Source organism: Coregonus clupeaformis, unplaced genomic scaffold, assembly GCF_020615455.1.
Source record: "Coregonus clupeaformis isolate EN_2021a unplaced genomic scaffold, ASM2061545v1 scaf0514, whole genome shotgun sequence".
In the NCBI taxonomy this organism is placed as follows: Eukaryota; Metazoa; Chordata; class Actinopteri; order Salmoniformes; family Salmonidae; genus Coregonus; species Coregonus clupeaformis.
This window is the reverse complement of record NW_025533969.1, coordinates 205,001-223,452: the sequence shown is the minus strand read 5'-3', so window position 1 is coordinate 223,452 and position 18,452 is coordinate 205,001. Positions and strand designations below refer to the sequence as shown.

The following is an 18,452-nucleotide window of genomic DNA, read 5'->3' as shown; positions in this document are numbered from 1 at the left end:
TCCAGTTGCACAGATGCTATCTAAACTACAGCCCGGTCTGGTTTCAACAGGGTACGTTCAACACCACAACATCACAAACCCTGCGCAAACAGTTGCAAACCAGGTAAAAAAAAAGGGTCAAAACAAAATACAGGTTTAAAAGGCAGAATGAAAAAAAGCCTTGTAAGGAAACGTCTGTGAAATGGTGAAAGGACACAGATGTTGCACAGTTACTTACCAACGTTTTATTTATTCATAAGCATTCTTATCTACAGTACTAGAGATTAGTTTAGCAACGTTGTGATCTAGAATGCAGCCCGTGCGCCTCAGGCGCTAGTGGTGTGTGACAAGCCGTCTGCTGATAAGCATTCCTCTACATACCGTTCTAGAGAGTCTATAGTTTTGCAACGTTGTGATGCAGAACATACCCGGCGTGTTTGTGCTTCTCTACCGTGTGACTGAGCCCAGTGCCTAAGGCAGTAGGTAGGCAGTAGTGCTGGCAGCCGTGGCCCAGTCACAGAAAGACTCGGAAAGAAAGGCAGATCATCATTCAAGTCAAACATTAATCTACTGCTGAATCCCAAATCAACCCCCTAAACCCCCTGGTCAAAGGTAGTGCACTGTAAAGACTGACTGATCTGATAGCTCAGATGTTTACAGAGGTGGAAGCAATGGTGAAAGCTCAACCACTGCACTGCTTATACCTATCCAGAGGGGGAAGGGGTTGGGAACGAATTGGGACCGCCTGGAAGTGTAGGGACTAGGTTTGGGGGGGTTGATTTGGGCTGCAACAGGAGACCTTGCAGTAACACCTCTAAGTAGAAAAAAGATACAGGCTTACAGAGGGGACTTGTCTCAAATAGCACCCTATTCCCTATACAGGCCCTGGTCAAAAGTAGTGCACTATATAGGGAATAGGGTGCTATTTATGACGCATCCATAGTATCAATAGTGTCATTAATAAAAGTCACATTTTGTTGTTCAGCAGTTTACATAGTCATTGTCCATTAGTTTCATTCATTAAAATATTAACAGTATTTACAGTTTAAAGACCCAAGGCTTTAATCCTCATTGGTTTTGCTCTGAAAGTTATAAGTCGTATTTAATTAAATTCTATCGTCCTGATAAACTGTTCCTCTGCAGTTCTTGTTTTTATACAAAACATTATTAGCACTACTATCAAAGATTGTCATTTAAACAAGATGGTTCTTTATATTTGAGACATTTATTTTGAAATGGGCTAGTTGTCGGAGTGCAGCCATCATTGTAAGATGGCAGTGATTGTGGTTGCTAACTACCACACGGTGTGTATCCCAAAATAGCACCCTATTCCCTATTTAGTGCACTACTTTTGACCAGAGCCTATAGGGAATAGGGTGCCATTTGGGATACACAACATACGGTAAGACTCATTCCCAATTCATCTTTCCTTGATTCCTTACACCACCGCTCCTCGTGTCCTTCTAAAAATGCATTGGAGAAGAAGGTCCGAGGGAAAGGAGGAAATAGGATACGGGGAAACAAGGAGAGATTCATTGAGATGGAGAAGAGTTTATTTCTCACTAGGTAAGAGTGAGAGGAACCAGACTGCCATTTTGTTTTGTTCTGCGTCTCAGTGCATGTTGTCTGGCCTCTCTCTCTCTCCCTCTGTGTTGCATAGCGTTAATGGGAGAAACAGTAAAAATGATTACCTAATGACCCGTTTGGGCCTTGGGTGGATGCTAGTTGTTCTCGTTTGGTCTCATCCCCTTTTATTCTCTCCTTTATCTGTCTGTCTGTCTCTTTCTACCTCTCCACCCTCTACCTTGTTACTCTGGTAATGGCTCTGTGGCTGTCTCTACTCCTTCCTCTCTCTCCTTCCTCTCCCTCATCTCTCTCTCTGTGACTCTCCTTCCTCTCCCTACATCCCTCTCTCTGTGACTCTCCTTCCTCTCCCTACATCCCTCTCTCTGTGACTCTCCTTCCTCTCCCTACATCCCTCTCTCTCTCCTTCCTCTCCCTCATCCCTCTCTCTCCTTCCTCTCCCTACATCCCTCTCTCTCCTTCCTCTCCCTACATCCCTCTCTCTCTGTGACTCTCCTTCCTCTCCCTCATCCCTCTCTCTCTGTGACTCTCCTTCCTCTCCCTCATCCCTCTCTCTCTGTGACTCTCCTTCCTCTCCCTCATCCCTCTCTCTCTGTGACTCTCCTTCCTCTCCCTACATCCCTCTCTCTCTGTGACTCTCCTTCCTCTCCCTCATCCCTCTCTCTGTGACTCTCCTTCCTCTCCCTCATCCCTCTCTCTCTCTGTGACTCTCCTTCCTCTCCCTACATCCCTCTCTCTCTCCTTCCTCTCCCTCATCCCTCTCTCTGTGACTCTCCTTCCTCTCCCTCATCCCTCTCTCTCTCTGTGACTCTCCTTCCTCTCCCTACATCCCTCTCTCTCTCCTTCCTCTCCCTCATCCCTCTCTCTCTGTGACTCCTTCCTCTCCCTCATCCCTCTCTCTGTGACTCTCCTTCCTCTCCCTCATCCATCTCTCTCTCTGTGACTCTCCTCTCCCTCATCCCTCTCTCTCTCTGTGACTCTCCTTTCTCTCCCTCATCCCTCTCTCTGTGACTCTCCTTCCTCTCCCTCTCTCTCTGTGACTCTCCTTCCTCTCCCTCCATCCCTCTCTCTCTGTCACTCTCCCTACATCCCTCTCTCTCCTTCCTCTCCCTCCATCCCTCTCTCTCTGTCACTCTCCCTCCATCTCTCTCTACACTTTGCTGATTGTGGTTCAGTAGCAGGTGAGAAAACAGGTAGGCCCATCTCTCCCTTTCTTTTTCAATCCATCTTCTGTCCCCCTCTCTCTCTCTCTCTCTCTCCATCCTCCTCTTTCTACTCAGATGACCGTGGTTCAATAGCGGTACGATTACGGGTGTGTTCTTTCTCTTGGTGAGAGAAGAGGTAGGCCCACCCCTCTCTCCTTCCTCTCCCTCCACCCCCCTCTCTCTCTGTCTGTCTCCCTCCCTCCCTCTCTACTCAGATGATCGTGGTGGGATGGTAGAGGTGTGTTCAGTCTCTGTCTCTTGGTGGCTGAACAGGTAGGCCCACCAGCTGGGGGACTTTGTCATCTGTTTGGCTGCTCCCGCACTCTTCACCCGCCTCATCTCCTATAGAGGTCAGGGGTCATGCGATAGAGGGAGAGAAAGAAAGGAAGGAAAACAGGTTAAGTGTTTTTGATACAAGATTGAAGCATCTCATCTCCCCTCTACCCTCCCACAACTCGTCCTCTCACCCCTCCTTCCCCCTCCTCTCTCCCACAGCCCCATGTCTCACCCCTCCTTCCCCCTCCTCTCTCCCACAGCCCCATATCTCCCCCCTCCTCCCTCCCACAGCCCCATGTCTCACCCCTCCTCTCTCCCACAGCCCCATGTCTCACCCCTCCTTCCCCCTCCTCTCTCCCACAGCCCCATGTCTCACCCCTCCTTTCTCCCACAGCCCCATGTCTCACCCCTCCTCTCTCCCACAGCCCCATGTCTCACCCCTCCTCCCCCCTCCTCTCTCCCACAGCCCCATGTCTCACCCCTCCTCTCTCCCACAGCCCCATGTCTCACCCCTCCTCCCCCTCCTCTCTCCCACAGCCCCATGTCTCACCCCTCCTCTCTCCCACAGCCCCATGTCTCACCCCTCCTCCCCCCTCCTCTCTCCCACAGCCCCATGTCTCACCCCCTCCTCCCCCCTCCCACAGCCCCATTTCTCACCCCTCCTTCCCCCTCCTCTCTCCCACAGCCCCATGTCTCACCCCTCCTCCCTCCCACAGCCCCATGTCTCACCCCTCCTCCTCCCTCCCACAGCCCCATGTCTCACCCCTCCCACAGCCCCATGACTCACCCCTCCTCCCCCCTCCTCCTCTCTCCCACAGCCCCATGTCTCACCCCTCCTCTCTCCCACAGCCCCATGTCTCACCCCCTCCTCCCCCTCCTCTCTCCCACAGCCCCATGTCTCACCCCTCCTCTCTCCCACAGCCCCATGTCTCACCCCGTCTCTCTCCCACAGCCCCATGTCTCACCCCTCCTCCCCCTCCTCTCTCCCACAGCCCCATGTCTCACCCCTCCTCTCTCCCACAGCCCCATGTCTCACCCCTCCTTCCCCCTCCTCTCTCCCACAGCCCCATGTCTCACCCCTCCTTCCCCCTCCTCTCTCCCACAGCCCCATGTCTCACCCCTCCTCCCCCCTCCCACAGCCCCATGTCTCACCCCCTCCTCCCCCCTCCCACAGCCCCATGTCTCACCCCTCCTCCTCCCTCCCACAGCCCCATGTCTCACCCCTCCCACAGCCCCATGTCTCACCCCTTTATCCAGCCATGTATCAAACTCGTCACTCATGCGTCGGAGCTGCCGTCCATATTTCTTGGCCGCCCAGAGGGCAGGGGGGGCCGACTGGGAGCGAACCCGGAAAGATGCTCCGTCTGTGGGCACGCCGTCCACCCCTGGCCCACTACCCTGGAGCTCCTGGGCCTGGGACTCTGAGTTCATCCTCAATCGACCCTCTCCTATAGGAGAGAGAGAAGAGGGAGAGTGGGGCGAGAAGTAGGTAGGCCTTGTCTGTCCGAGCCAGAACGGCCCATAGGGCAGGAGCCTATCTCCTGTTTCTGTAGTGAGGCAGCTTGATGTACAAGTACACCCCCTGGACAGGACGCTAGTCTATCTCCTGTTTCTGTAGTGAGACAGCTTGATGTACCAGTACACCCCCTGGACAGGACACTAGTCTATCTCCTGTTTCTGTAGTGAGGCAGCTTGATGTACCAGTACACCCCCTGGACAGGACACTAGTCTATCTCCTGTTTCTGTAGTGAGGCAGCTTGATGTACAAGTACACCCCCTGGACAGGACACTAGTCTATCTCCTGTTTCTGTAGTGAGGCAGCTTGATGTACAAGTACACCCCCTGGACAGGACACTAGTCTATCTCCTGTTTCTGTAGTGAGGCAGCTTGATGTACAAGTACACCCCCTGGACAGGACACTAGTCTATCTCCTGTTTCTGTAGTGAGGCTGCTTGATGTACAGTACACCCCCTGGACAGGACGCTAGTCTATCGCATTGGACTCCTAAAACAGTGCTGGGGTTCATTATGACAGCCATAGCAACAAGACAGTAGATGTTATTGGGGTTCATTATGACAGGCTAAGGTGGCTGACTATCAGGGTGGTATTCATTAGGGAACGCAGCGGAAAATATTTTGCAACAGAAAACAAAAAGGAGCGTTTCTTATTGGAAAAATCCAGCTAGTCCGTCCATGTTTCAGTGCGTTTTCTTCCGCTTGGTGCCTAATGAACACGACCCTGGTAAGACCGATAGTGGCTATTTCCCAGAGTTCTCTGGGGGCATCATACCTGCCATTCTCATCTCAGGCACGGTGAGGGCGTGGCCTAGTGGGCCGCCAGTCATCCCCTTTCCGGCTGCCGATTGGTCAGTTTCTGTTTCTCCTACATCCTCTGAGGGCTCTGATTCGCTGTCTGATATAGTAAACATCTGAGCCATGCTGACATCTACGGTGAGAGAGGAGGGGAGGGAGAGCGGAGAGAATGAGAGACAGGGGAGAGAGGGCAGAGCGAGAGAGAGAGCGGAGAGGGAGGGAAAGAGACAGGAGGAGAGGTAGAGAGAGAGAGAAAGAGACAGGAGAGGGAGACAACATTATTACAAAAAATGTGCTTGACAGCAGACCCGAATAGACCCTGAATCTTTGTACCAAGGCTTTAGCTCAGGGGGCCAAATCAGTCTTGGCACGCTGGCGACCTGAGTTCAAATCCCAGTCAGTCACACATTGGAATGAATGAAAGACAAACCTCTAACTTTGAATTCACGATCACACACACAGGAATAGACTTAGAAAAAATACTATATTGGTAGTACCTTGGCCTAATTATATAACAATAGCATAGTAATAACTAATGATGTAACCAAACATATTATTCATGTTTAAACCCTTGTTGTGATTAAAACTGACAAATAGTCTCGTTTGAGGTTTGAATACTCTGTCACGATGTTGCAACAAGATTTCTTCACATATAAAGCACACAAACACAACTTGCTCTGCTCCTTGGTCCAAAGGTATCAACGTTATCATATACCGGCAAGATAAAGTTGTTTACCGTGGGGAAAAGCGGTGCATAATGTGATATCACCAACATTGACAACTAGTTACATTCAAGCACACCCAAATTAGCTAAAATGCTACAATTGTTTCGGTGCTCTTCGCGATTGTTGTATCGATTCTGGAGACAATGGAAAACTTGGCAACACCACCAACCGCGGAAGCCACTCGGTTTGATAACGTCAAAAAACAGAATATAAAATACATTTTCTTACCCGAAGTATTTTGACAGGTAAATATGTTCGAGCAGCCGCGTCTCCCGCTCTCTATTTCCACCTTGATATTGTTGTTTTCTGGTGTCTTTTTTTTTAACGGTACAATACAGTTTTTCTTCCCTCCCCCAATAGCGTAGCGGCAGTCTATCTACCGCACCGCTATCCTGCGCTCCACCAATGGTCGGGCCCTGCGCGGGTCGCGTTGGACTGGCCTTGCCGCTTACGTCACTGTTGCGAGCTAGGATTCGGCTCGCGTTTTGTTTTTCTCGCCGGCTGCCCCCTAATATGTGGTATAGGAGCGCAACAGAAATATTCAACCCATACATACGGTAGATGGGTAACCAGCGGCCTCCACTGAGGGCATGTATAATACAGTACCTTGTTGATGTAAGCTATATACTGTATAACCCACGCACCACCAAATGCAAAATGTAACTAGTCATATCTCTAGAAACCTTTATTAGAGGTTTTTTTTCTTACTTGGTTTTGTGGAAGACAGGACCTGTTCCCTTTACTGGACCCGTTCCCTGTGACTGGACCCGTTCCCTGTGACTGGACCGTTCCCTGTGACTGGACCCGTTCCCTGTGACTGGACCTGACTCAGGTCTTTGAGAATGAACTTCCTTATGACAGAAACAATCTGTGTCTCTCATTAAAAGTAGTGATGATGTCATTAACATGTATGTCTCAGCTGGTAGAGCATGGTGCTTGCGTCAGGATAGTGGGTTCCTCTCCCGGGGACACCCATACGTAAAATCTATGCATGCATGACTGTAAGTCTCTTTGGATAAAAGCCTCTGCTAAATGGCATATTGTTATAAATATATACAGGAAACTGCCAAAATAAAGGAAACACTTGAGTAAATGGAGGGATACAAAGTATACTGAAAGCAGGTGCTGCCACACAGGTGTGGAATTAACATCCCATCATGCTTAGAGTCATGTATAAAAGTGCTGGCAGGCCCAGTTGTCCATTATTTTGGCTACCATGTCTAGAAGAAGAGATCTCAGTGACTTTGAAAGAGGGGTGATCGTTGGGGCACATTTGCCAGGAGCTTCAGTGACAAAGACTGCTCAACTTGCTGATGTTTCTCGATGTGCAATGGCCATCTCAGTCACCGGACCTCATCCCAATTTAACAGTCATGGGAGATTCTGGAGTGGTCCCCGAATTTCTCGTGGAAGAATGGTGTCACATCCCTCCAATAGAGTTCCAGACACTTCCAAGAATCTATGCCAAGGCTCATGGAAGCGGTTCTGGCGGCTCGCGGTGGCCCAACGCCCTGAGGCACTACCATTTCCACTAGTGTCATACTGTGGTGAAAATTGTGAAAAAGAGAGAAGAACCCCAACAGCCACACTCTTCTATCCCCTGTAGTCTTTCCTTTCACCTGTGTATAGGCATTCCCACTGATCAACAGGTGGGGACACTGGGGCATACGGGGGGAGAATCTCAATTGCATACTCCTCGCGTCCTCTCTCCTCGCCGCCTCCTCGAAACTCGTTGGATGAGAAAGCCAGAGGTCCCTCCCTTGACCTCCTCTTCCAATGGGTTTTTGAGAAGGAGGCGAGGAGAGAGGACGCGAGGAGTATGCAATTGAGAAAAGGCCAGGGAGAAGTGATTCAGGTGGATGCAATAGAGGATGTGTGGGAGAAGGGAGGAAGGTAGGGAAGAGGCCTGTTGAGAGTAACCTGCAATACCTCAATAGGCCACATGGGGCCGCCAGAAGGAAATGTTTTAGAGGATGTAGTTGAATAAAATCACCAGCAGGTGGCGAAGTAAGACAGGAAACGCTGCTCTTAAGAATCTAATGGCAACAGTGCTGCTCTGTTATAGCTGGAGAAAATGTAAAAACTGTTATGATCAGTGTGGAATATCGTAGAGGATTAGGTAATCATTAATCTCTCAGGATGAAGGACTGTTAGTTCAAAGTTGAGAGAGAGAGAGAGGAAAAGTAGAGAGAGCGAGAAACAGAAAGAGAGAAGGGGTGAATAAGTTTTAATGTGTGTTGTTAACATGGACCAGAATGACAGAGTACATGAAAGTACCCTGCCCTCTGATGTTCTCTCTCTCTCTCTTTCTCTCTCTCTGTCTCTCTGTCTGTGGCTGGTAAACATCCCTGTATTTCAGTCCTATACAATTATCAACCATTTATATCCCTACAGAACAGAACTAACCTCGCCCTTCTCCCGTACAGCCAGACCCCACTGAAGACGTGTGTGTGTGTTCAATCCCCACTGAAGACATTTGTGTGTCCCCACTGAAGACCATACAACTATCTCTACACTATACTTAGTTGAGGTTCCTTATTGCAAGGGGAGTCAAACATTACGGTAAACCATTACAGAAGAGGAAGAACCTCTCTCGCTCTTTCTTTCTCTCTCAGTTTCAATTCAAAGGGCTTTATTGGCATGGGAAACGTATGTTAACATTGCCAAAGCAAGTGAAGTAGATAGCAAACAAAAGTGAAATAAACAATCAGAAATAAACATTACACTCACACAAGTTCCAAAGGAATAGAGACAATGTCATATTATGGCTACAGACAGTGTTGTAAAAGGGAAAATAAATGAACATAAATATGGGTTGTATTTACAATGGTGTTTGTTCTTCACTAGTTGCCCTTTTCTTGTGGCAAAAAGGTCACACATCTTGCTGCTGTGATGGCACACTGTGGTATTTCACACAATAGATAAAGGAGTTTATCAAAATTGGATTTGTTTTTGAATTCTTTGTGGTTTTGTGTAATCTGAGGCAAGTATGTGTCTCTAATACTGTCATACATTTGTCAGGAGTTTAGTAAGTGCTACTCAGTTTCCACCTCATTTTGTGGGCAGTGGGCACATAGCCTGTCTTCTATTGAGAGCCAGGTCTGCCTATGGCGGCCTCTCAATAGCAAGGCTATGCTCACTGAGTCTGTACATAGTTAATGTCTGTTATAACTACATTTAGTGAATGTTAGTTAGTTATAAAATACTTAACATCTACACTATATTTAGTGGATGTCCCCTGTAGCTCAGTTGGTAGAGCATGGCGCTTGCAACGCCAGGGTTGTGGGTTCATTTCCCACGGGGGGCCAGTATGAAAAATGTATGCACTCACTAAATGTAAGTCGATCTGGATAAGAGCGTCTGCTAAATGACTAAAAATGTTTAAAAAATGTAAGTTATAACAGACTTTAAATCTACACTATATTTAGTGGGTGTTAGTTATAACAGACTATAAATCTACACTATATTTAGTGGGTGTTAGTTATAACAGACTTAAAATCTACACTATATTTAGTGGGTGTTAGTTATAACAGACTATAAATCTACACTATATATAGTGGGTGTTAGTTATAACAGACTTAAAATCTACACTTTATTTAGTGGGTGTTAGTTATAAAATACTTTAAATCTTTACTATATTTAGTAGATGTTAGTTATAACAGACTTAAACTCTACACTATATTTAGTGGGTGTTAGTTATAACAGACTTTAAATCTACACTATATTTAGGGGGTGTTAGTTATACCAGACTATAAATCTACACTATATTTAGTGGGTGTTAGTTATAAAAGACTATAAATCTACAATATATTTTGTGGACGTTAGTTATAACAGACTTTAAATCTACAATATAGTTTGTGGACGTTAGTTATAACAGACTTTAAATGTACACTATATTTAGTGGGTGTTAGTTATAACAGACTTTAAATCTACACTATATTTAGTAGGTGTTAGTTATAACAGACTTTAAATCTACACTATATTTAGTAGGTGTTAGTTATAACAGACTTTAAATCTACACTATATTTAGTGGGTGTTAGTTATAACAGACTTTAAATCTACACTATATTTAGTGGGTGTTAGTTATAACATACTTTAAATCTACACTATATTTAGTGGGCGTTAGTTATAACAAACTTTAAATCTACACTATATTTAGTGGGTGTTAGTTATAACAGATTATAAATCTACACTATATTTAGTGGGTGTTAGTTATAACAGACTTTAAATCTACACAATATTTTGTGGGTGTTAGTTATAACAGACTTTAAATCTACACTATATTTAGTGGGTGTTAGTTATAACAGATTATAAATCTACACTATATTTAGTGGGTATTAGTTATAACAGACTTTAAATCTACACTATATTTAGTGGATGTTAGCTATAACAGACTTTGAATCTACACTATACAGTGGGGAAAAAAAGTATTTAGTCAGCCACCAATTGTGCAAGTTCTCCCACTTAAAAAGATGAGAGAGGCCTGTAATTTTCATCATAGGTACACGTCAACTATGACAGACAAATTGAGAAAAAAAATCCAGAAAATTACATTGTAGGATTTTTTATGAATTTATTTGCAAATTATGGTGGAAAATAAGTCTTTGGTCACCTACAAACAAGCAAGATTTCTGGCTCTCACAGACCTGTAACTTCTTCTTTAAGAGGCTCCTCTGTCCTCCACTCGTTACCTGTATTAATGGCACCTGTTTGAACTTGTTATCAGTATAAAAGACACCTGTCCACAACCTCAAACAGTCACACTCCAAATCCACTATGGCCAAGACCAAAGAGCTGTCAAAGGACACCAGAAACAACATTGTAGACCTGCACCAGGCTGGGAAGACTGAATCTGCAATAGGTAAGCAGCTTGGTTTGAAGAAATCAACTGTGGGAGCAATTATTAGGAAATGGAAGACGTACAATACCACTGATAATCTCCCTCGATCTGGGGCTCCACGCAAGATCTCACCCCGTGGGGTCAAAATGATCACAAGAGCGGTGAGCAAAAATCCTAGAACCACACAGGGGGACCTAGTGAATGACCTGCAGAGAGCTGGGACCAAAGTAACAAAGCCTACCATCAGTAACACACTACGCCGCCAGGGACTCAAATCCTGCATTGCCAGACGTGTCCCCCTGCTTAAGCCAGTACATGTCCAGGCCCATCTGAAGTTTGCTAGAGTGCATTTGGATGATCCAGAAGAAGATTGGGAGAATGTCATAAGGTCAGATGAAACCAAAACTCAACTCGTCGTGTTTGGAGGACAAAGAATGCTGAGTTGCATCCAAAGAACACCATACCTACTGTGAAGCATGGGGGTGGAAACATCATGCTTTGGGGCTGTTTTTCTGCAATTGTGCAAACTTGCACAATTGGTCGCTGACTAAATACTTTTTTCCCCCACTGTATTTAGTGGGTGTTAGCTATAACAGACTGAATCTACACTATATTTAGTGGGCGTTAGTTATAACAGACTATAAATCTACAATATATTTAGTGGGTGTTAGTTATACCACACTTTAAATCTACACTATATTTAGTGGGTGTTAGTTATAACAGACTTAAAATCGACACTATATTTAGTGGGCGTTAGTTATAACAGACTATAAATCTACAATATATTTTGTGGACGTTAGTTATAACAGACTATAAATCTACACTATATTTAGTGGGTGTTAGTTATAACAGACTTTAAATCTACACTATATTTAGTAGGTGTTAGTTATAACAGACTTTACATCTACACTATATTTAGTGGGTGTTAGTTATAACAGACTATAAATCTACACTATATTTAGTGGGTGTTAGTTATAACAGACTTAAAATCGACACTATATTAGGTGGCGTTAGTTATAACAGACTATAAATCTACACTATATTTAGTGGATGTTAGTAATAACAGACTATAAATCTACACTATATTTAGTGGGTGTTAATTATAACAGACTATAAATCTACAATATATTTTGTGGACGTTAGTTATAACAGACTTTAAATCTACACTATATTTAGTGGGTGTTAGTTATACCACACTTTAAATCTACACTATATTTAGTAGGTGTTAGTTATAACAGACTTTACATCTACACTATATTTAGGGGGTGTTAGTTATAACAGACTATAAATCTACACTATATTTAGTGGGTGTTAGTTATACCAGACTATAAATCTACACTATATTTAGTGGGTGTTAGTTATAACAGACTATAAATCTACACTATATTTTGTGGATGTTAGTAATAACAGACTATAAATCTACACTATATTTAGTGGGTGTTAGTTATAACAGACTATAAATCTACACTATATTTAGTGGGTGTTAGCTATAACAGACTATAAATCTACACTATATTTAGTGGGTGTTAGTTATACCACACTTTAAATCTACACTATATTTAGTGGGCGTCAGTTATAAAATACTTTCAATCTACACTATATATAGTGGGTGTTAGTTATAACAGATTATAAATCTACACTATATTTAGTGGGTGTTAGTTATAAAATACTTTAAATCTTTACTATATTTAGTGGGTGTTAATTATAACAGACTATAAATCTACAATATATTTAGTGGACGTTAGTTATAACTAGACTATAAATCTACACTATATTTAGTGGACGTTAGTTATAACTAGACTATAAATCTACACTATATTTAGTGGGTGTTAGTTATAACAGACTATAAATCTACACTATATTTAGTGGGCGTTAGTTATAACAGGCTTTAAATCTACACAATATTTTGTGGGTGTTAGTTATAACAGACTATAAATCTACACTATATATAGTGGGTGTTAGTTATAACAGATTATAAATCTACACTATATTTAGTGGGTGTTAGTTATAAAATACTTTAAATCTTTACTATATTTAGTGGGTGTTAATTATAACAGACTATAAATCTACACTATATTTAGTGGGCGTCAGTTATAAAATACTTTAAATCTACACTATATTTGGTGGGTGTTAGTTATAACAGATTATAAATCTACACTATATTTAGTGGGTGTTAGTTATAACATACTTTAAATCTACTCAATATTTTGTGGGTGTTAGTTATAACAGACTTTAAATCTACACTATATTTAGTGGGTGTTAGTTATAACAGATTATAAATCTACACTATATTTAGTGGGTATTAGTTATAGACTTTAAATCTACACTATATTTAGTGGATGTTAGCTATAACAGACTTTGAATCTACACTATATTTAGTGGGTGTTAGCTATAACAGACTGAATCTACACTATATTTAGTGGGTGTTAGTTATAACAGACTATAAATCTACACTATATTTAGTGGGTGTTAGTTATCACATACTTTAAATCTACACTATATTTAGTGGGTTTTAGTCATAACAGACTTTAAATCTACACTATATTTAGAGTGTGTTAGTTATAACAGACTATAAATCTACACTATATTTAGTGGGTGTTAGTTATAACAGACTTTAAATCTATACTATATTTAGTGGGTGTTAGTTATAATAGACTATACATCTACACTATATTTAGAGTGTGTTAGTTATAACAAACTTTAAATCTACACTATATTTAGTGGGTGTTAGTTATAACAGACTATAAATCTACACTATATTTAGTGGGCGTCAGTTATAAAATACTTTAAATCTACACTATATTTAGTGGGTGTTAATTATAAAAGACTATAAATCTACAATATATTTGGTGGATGTTAGTTAGTTATAACAAACTTTAAATCTACACTATATTTAGTGGGTGTTAGTTATACCAGACTTAAAATCTACACTTTATTTAGTGGGTGTTAATTATAAAATACTTTAAATCTACACTATATTTAGTGTGTGTTAATTATAAAATACTTTAAATCTACACTATATTTAGTGGATTTTAGTTATAACAGACTATACATCTGCAATATATTTTGTCGGTGTTAGTTATAACAGACTTAAACTCTACACTATATTTAGTGGGTGTTAATTATAACAGACTATAAATCTACACTATATTTAGTGGGTGTTAGTTATACCACACTTTAAATCTACACTATATTTAGTAGGTGTTAGTTATAACAGACTTTAAATCTACACTATATTTAGTAGGTGTTAGTTATAACAGACTTTAAATCTACACTATATTTAGGGGGTGTTAGTTATAACAGACTATAAATCTACACTATATTTAGTGGGTGTTAGTTATAACAGACTATAAATCTACACTATATTTAGTGGGCGTTAGTTATAACAGACTTTAAATCTACACAATATTTTGTGGGTGTTAGTTATAACAGACTTTAAATCTACACTATATTTAGTGGGTGTCAGTTATAAAATACTTTAAATCTACACTATATTTAGTGGGTGTTAGTTATAACAGACTTTAAATCTACACTATATTTAGTGGGCGTTAGTTATAACAAACTTTAAATCTACACTGTATTTAGTGGGTGTTAGTTATAACAGATTATAAATCTACACTATATTTAGTGGGTGTTAGTTATAAAATACTTTAAATCTACACTATATTTAGTGGGTGTTAGTTATAACAGACTTTAAATCTACACAATATTTTGTGGGTGTTAGTTATAACAGACTTTAAATCTACACTATATTTAGTGGGCGTCAGTTATAAAATACTTTAAATCTACACTATATTTAGTGGGTGTTAGTTATAACAGACTTTAAATCTACACTATATTGTCACGCCCTGACTCTGGGGACTCGTATTTGTTGAGTCAGGGTGTGTATTTTTCTGTGTGGTATGTTCTATGTTGCATTTTCTATGTTTAGATCTAGATCGTGTAGATCTATGTTGGCTGGTGTGGTTCCCAATCAGAGGCAGCTGTCGCTCGTTGTCTCTGATTGGGGACCATACTTAGGCAGCCTATTGGCACTAGTGGGTTGTGGGATCTTGTTCCGTGTAAGGTATGTTGTTTGTGTGCTACCTTGGACTTCACGTTTCGTTTGTTGTTTTGTTGTGTGTTTATTCGTTAAATAAACCTGTTGGCATATCACGCTGCGCCTTGGTCCGTCCCGTCTATAAACGAACGTGACAGAAGATCCCACCAAACGAGGACCAAGCAGCGTGCCCAGGAAGAGCGAATAGCCATGTCACAGGTGGGTAAATTGTGGTCATGGGAAGAGATATTCGTGGGGAAAGGGCCATGGGTGAAGGTAGATGCCCAGGCAGGAGAGGAGCAACGGCAACACGGAAGCCGGCCGAGGAGGAGGCCCAAGAAGCAGCCCCAATAAAATTTGGGGGGGGGGGCTAAAGGGGTGGTCGGGGAGCGATAGAGAAGAGCCCCGACCACTGCACCCGGTTGGGTTTCAGATTGGGTCCCTACGACCTTGGGAAGAGGAGTGGGAACAGTATTACACTGAGGAGTCGGAGGATGACGTCTGTTCCCTAATGCGTGGGGGCTTCCGGAGGAGTCCTCATGGGAAGAGGAGTGCCGACGACGGAGACCTGAGAGGCAACCCCAATAACATTTTTTGGGGGGGCACACGGTGTGGACGACGAGGCAGCAGGAGGCAGCGACAGGGCGGATCTGCAGGTTAGGAGAGGAGGCCACCATGTTACGGGGGCTATTGGTTCAGAGGGAGCAGGAGTTATTCGCACAGAGGGAGGAGCTACAGGAGGCTAAAAGGGAGAAGGAAGGTGTAGAGGCACGGCGAGAGGAGCTGGTTAGGCAGCAAAAGGAGCGGGGGTTAATAAAGGAACCCAGTCCCGCTCCTCGCACCAAGCAAGTGGTGCGTGTCGCCAGTCCGGTCCGTTCCTGCTCCCCGCACTAAGCCAGTGGTGCGTGTTCCCAGTACGGCCCGACCCGTTCCTGCTTCCCGCACTAAGCCAGTGGTGCGCGTCGCCAGCCCGGCCTGTTCCTGCCCCACGCACCAAGCCAGTGGTGCGTGTCGCCAGCCCGGTCCGGCCTGTTCCTGTCCCTCGCACCAAGCCAGTGGTGCGCGTCGCCAGCCCGGCCCGGCCTGTTCCTGCCCCACGCACCAAGCCAGTGGTGCGTGTCGCCAGCCCGGTCCGGCCTGTTCCTGTCCCTCGCACCAAGCCAGTGGTGCGCGTCGCCAGTCCGGCCCGGCCTGTTCCTGCCCCTCGCACCAAGCCAGTGGTGTGTGTCGCCAGCCCGGTCCGGCCTGTTCCTGTCCCTCGCACCAAGCCAGTGGTGCGCGTCGCCAGCCCGGTCCGGCCTGTTCCTGTCCCTCGCACCAAGCCAGTGGTGCGCGTCGCCAGCCCGGTCCGGCCTTTGTCTGCTCCTCGCACCAAGCCAGTGGTGCGTGTGTCCAGTCCGGCACGGCCCGTGCCTGTCTCAGCTGCTCCACTCCGGAGCCAGAGCAGTCCGCTCCACCGGTGCCTGATCCAGCTCCGGTTAGCTGCTCCACTCCGGAGCCAGAGCAATCCGCTCCACCGGGGTCCAGTCCAGCTCCGGTCAGCGGATCCACTCCGGAGCCAGAGCAGTCCGCTCCACCGGTGCCCAGTTCAGCTCCGGTCAGCTGCTCCACTCCGGAGCCAGAGCAATCCGCTCCACCGGAGTCTAGTCCAGCTCCGGTCAGCGGCTCCACTCCGGAGCCAGAGCAGTCCGCTCCACCAGTGCATGATCCAGCTCCGGTCAGCGGCTCCACTCCGGAGCCAGAGCAGTTCGATCCACCGTCGTCGGGTCCAGCTCCAGTCAGCGGTTCCAGTCCAGACCCAGACGTCAGCCCCTCTCCAGGTTCGGGGTCTCCCACACCAGGGTCCAGACAGGGCTTGGTACTTCGTGGGAGGAAGGAGAGGGGAAGCAGCGCGCCGAGGTCCAGACCAGACCAGGGGCGCAACAGGGAGGCGGAGAGTAAGTGGTCGTCACGCCCTGAGCCGGATCCGCCTCCGAGGCGGAATGCCCACCCGGCCCCTACCCTGTTATGTTTATGTTGTGCGGTCGGAGTCCGCACCTTTGGGGGGGGGTACTGTCACGCCCTGACTCTGGGGACTCGTATTTGTTGAGTCAGAGTGTGTATTTTTCTGTGTGGTATGTTCTATGTTGCATTTTCTATGTTTAGATCTAGATCGTGTAGATCTATGTTGGCCGGTGTGGTTCCCAATCAGAGGCAGCTGTCGCTCGTTGTCTCTGATTGGGGACCATACTTAGGCAGCCTATTGGCACTAGTGGGTTGTGGGATCTTGTTCCGTGTAAGGTATGTTGTTTGTGTGCTACCTTGGACTTCACGTTTCATTGTTGTTTTGTTGTGTGTTTATTCGTTAAATAAACCTGTTGGCATATCACGCTGCGCCTTGGTCCGTCCCGTCTATAAACGAACGTGACATATATTTAGTGGATGTTAGTTATAACAGACTATAAATCTACACTATATTTTGTGGATGTTAGTTATAACAGACTATAAATCTACACTATATTTTGTGGATGTTAGTTATAACATCCATTAGTGTCACTCTTACCACATCAGAGCGATTTAATTGGGTCAAATGATGATTGAAAGCTTGATGGCGGTCTCCGCCCATTTTAGAGCACAGAGGCTGCCACATCTCCTCCAACGTGGAGAATTCTTCTTTGCTCAGCAAGAACACTGCTCAGTTCTTCTCAAATGGATTTATTCCAGACATTAGCCTGCTACAATGCTTATCTAGGCAGTTTTCTGTCTTGAGTGAGAGAGTCCTGACGTTAGTTTTCCAATCTTGCACCACCACTATTTTTTTGCACAATGTTGCCTTTAGTGGAATGAAAGATAAGTATCAGAAAGTACTGATGGACTTCCTGATAGACTTTACATCGCTCCCCTTCCAGTAGCATCGGCCCAGATTGTGCTTACTCCTGGACTATCAATGGAACTCTCCATAGAACGTATTTTTACTGTAGTCCAGTAGTACGTTAAATCTAGTGTTCCCTAGATGTTTACTGTAGTCCAGTAGTACGTTAAATCTAGTGTTCCCTAGATGTTTACTGTAGTCCAGTAGTACGTTAAATCTAGTGTTCCCTAGATGTTTACTGTAGTCCAGTAGTACGTTAAATCTAGTGTTCCCTAGATGTTTACTGTAGTCCAGTAGTACGTTAAATCTAGTGTTCCCTAGATGTTTACTGTAGTCCAGTAGTACGTTAAATCTAGTGTTCCCTAGATGTTTACTAGAGTAAATTGCAAAGTGCTTTGTAGGTTTAGAAATGTGGGTCTGCTCCATTTCCCCCCCGTCCCCCCCCGTCCCCCCCGTCCTTCCATCCTTCCATCCAGCTCCATGTCTTCAGCTCCATACATGGTACATGGAGTACATGGTTATTACACCCTGTGGTTCATCCCTTCCCCTGGGCCGTACAGCTCTGGTATGATGTCACGTTCCTCCTCCTCTCTTCTTCCTGTCATAGCAGACCACCGGGCTCTCTTCTCTCCTGGCTTTTCA

The 18,452-nt window shown here is 44.7% G+C and overlaps 1 protein-coding gene across 1 annotated transcript; it reads right to left on the bottom strand.

The window, feature by feature from the left end:
- Nucleotides 1-2,644: 2,644 nt before the first annotated feature.
- On the bottom strand, nt 2,645-6,492 carry badb (BCL2 associated agonist of cell death b). The gene is made up of 4 exons (XM_041867926.2): nt 6,310-6,492; nt 5,334-5,489; nt 4,290-4,492; nt 2,645-3,110 (listed from the first exon to the last, which is right to left on the bottom strand). Exons 2-4 carry the CDS (start codon nt 5,479-5,481, stop codon nt 2,976-2,978), a joined length of 486 nt encoding a protein of 161 aa, XP_041723860.1. The 5' UTR covers nt 5,482-5,489; nt 6,310-6,492; the 3' UTR covers nt 2,645-2,975.
- Between the last annotated feature and the right edge of the window lie 11,960 nt (nt 6,493-18,452).

What these genes read in the sequence shown, in the direction of transcription:
- badb (XM_041867926.2), bottom strand. Translation starts at nt 5,481, where the DNA reads ATGGCTCAGATGTTTACTATATCAGACAGCGAATCAGAGCCCTCAGAG. An exon ending in GCCTGAGATGAGAATGGCAG is followed by an intron (nt 4,493 to 5,333) that starts GTATGATGCCCC and finishes TCTCTCCTATAG; the next exon opens with GAGAGGGTCGATTGAGGATG. An exon ending in ATACATGGCTGGATAAAGGG is followed by an intron (nt 3,111 to 4,289) that starts GTGAGACATGGG and finishes TGACCTCTATAG; the next exon opens with GAGATGAGGCGGGTGAAGAG.